General features: G+C 43.4%; 1 protein-coding gene across 1 annotated transcript; it reads left to right on the forward strand.

The window, feature by feature from the left end:
* The first annotated feature begins 246 nt into the window (after positions 1 to 246).
* LOC142635131 (uncharacterized) lies at positions 247 to 1,171 on the forward strand. Its single transcript, XM_075809342.1, has 2 exons — positions 247 to 790; positions 1,092 to 1,171. The coding sequence occupies exons 1-2, from the start codon at positions 247 to 249 to the stop codon at positions 1,169 to 1,171; spliced, it is 624 nt and encodes a 207-aa protein (XP_075665457.1).
* The last annotated feature ends 1,096 nt before the right edge of the window (positions 1,172 to 2,267 follow it).

Here is a 2,267-nt window from a genome sequence, read left to right on the forward strand (position 1 = left end):
GGAGTTGAAAGGTGGGTTATCTATGTATATGGATCATCCAAACTATACGCAGGGGGGATCAGAGTCATACTCAAGTCCCCAGAAGGTGACAAGCTAGAATACGTAGCCCGTTTACAGTATCAAACCACCAATAACAAAGCTGAGTATGAAACTCTACTCAAAGGGCTAGAATTGGCTAAGTCCCTAGGGGCAGAATCAATAATAGTTAAAGGAGATTCTCAGCTAGTCATCAATCAAGTGAATGGAATGTGTGATGCTAAGGAAAATCGGATGAAAAAATACCTCAGCAAAGTGAAGTGGCTTGTCCAAAAGTTTACAGAAGTGAGTTTTGTCCAACTCCCACGGGAGGAAAATATGGAAGCAGATGCCTTGGCAAAAGCAACTTCGGGAGGAGGAGTTATGAACGAGTACGACAGAATCCAATACATGCCGAGCATATACCTCCCAGACATACAACAAATAGGAGGAGGAGAAAATTGGATGGATCCAATAATAATTTATCTTAAGGATGGCAGGTTTCTAGAAGAAAAGGACGAGGCTAGGAAGCTGAGGGTCAGGGCTGCCAAGTACGTCCTCATTAACGAAGTGCTATACAAGCGAGGCTTTTCTCAGCCTTACCTAAGGTGCCTGGCTCTAGACAAATCAAACTATGTGCTGAGGGAGGTACATGAAGGAGCATGTGAGAATCACTCGGGAGCAAGATCGCTAGTTTATAAAGTCGTCCGTGCAGGCTACTACTGGCCTACAGTTCAAGCAGATGCAAAGGCTTATGTCAAGGTGTATGACCAGTGTCAGCGCTATAGCAACGTCCCTAGACAGCCATCGGAGTACCAGATCCCAATGATGGCCCCATGGCCCTTCGCACAGTGGGGACTGGATATCCTGGGTCCTTTCCCCTTGGAAACCAGACAGATGAAGTTTTTGGTAGTAGGGATTGACTATTTTACCGAGTGGATGGAGGCGGAACCTCTTGCAAAAATCACTCAGCAAAATGTTAAGAATTTCGTCTGGAAAAATATCCTATGTAGGTTCGGAGTACCTAGGGTACTAGTATCTGATAACGGACGGTAGTTTGATAACTCACCTTTCAGGGACTTTTGTGAACGGTTTGGAATTAAGAATCACTATTCCTCACCCTTCCACCCACAAGCGAACGGACAGGCAGAAGTAGCAAACTAATCCTTGTTGAAAATCATCAAGACTCGGCTCGAGGGGGCAAAGGGAATATGGCTAGATGAGTTGCCAGGTGTTCTTTGGGCCTACAGGACGACTGTGAGGACACCAGTAGGAGAAACCCCCTTCAAGCTAGCCTATGGAAGTGAAGTAGTCATACCTGCGGAAGTTCATATGGCTAATCATCGAGTGATGAAATATCAGGAGAGAGAAAATGAGGACCAACTTCGTCTTGACCTTGATCTCATTGATGAGGTAAAGATGGATGCAGAGCAAAGGACAACAAGATACAAGAATCTTATGGCTAAGCAGCATGATGCCATGGTAAAACCCAGGCGTTTCAAAGTCGGGGACCTCATTTTTAAAAGGGTGTCCTTGGCAACCAGGAACCCAACTGATGGAAATTAGGACCCAATTGGGAAGGACCCTATAGGGTAATCAACTGCAAAAAGCAGGGGTCGTACTACTTGGAAGCTCTGGACGGACGAAAGTTAGAGCACCCCTGGAACGTGGAGCACTTGAGGAGGTACTACCAGTAATGAGTTTGAATGAACTTTACCAAGGATGAGGTTACAGCTATGGACGAAGTTACTGTTGTGGCTACGTGTTTACTCATATTTACTGTTGTGTTCCTATTACTACTATTATGTGTTTTAAGAATAAAAAAAATGCATTGGTTCTTAAACTTTTGCACCGTCTACATACAAGTTTGTTCAGGACTAGGTTATGTACTTTGAAGTATTTTTCTTAAGTATTTTCCTATGGCACTAGCTTCTAAGCAGGTGCCATATTTGTGAACAATGCTTATATAATAATATGGTTTGGATTTCCAATGTATTTCATGCATAAATCTAATTTCCATAATAGTACCCACATGGGGGGCAAAAGCCTAAGACGAATGAAAATCTCTGGATGCAGAGATATAACGTTCATAAGCTTTCCTCGAGATGAGGATAAAGCAAAGAAAAATAAGCTAAGACATACTCATCTGAAAAACAGACGGACAAGAAAAAGGGCATACAACAAAGACGCTCTAGTGTTCCAGGACGAGACTAGCATTACAAACGTCTTGAAGAAAGACGAATGCCAATTGC

This window comes from Castanea sativa, chromosome 5 (assembly GCF_040712315.1).
Source record: "Castanea sativa cultivar Marrone di Chiusa Pesio chromosome 5, ASM4071231v1".
NCBI lineage: Eukaryota > Viridiplantae > Streptophyta > Magnoliopsida > Fagales > Fagaceae > Castanea > Castanea sativa.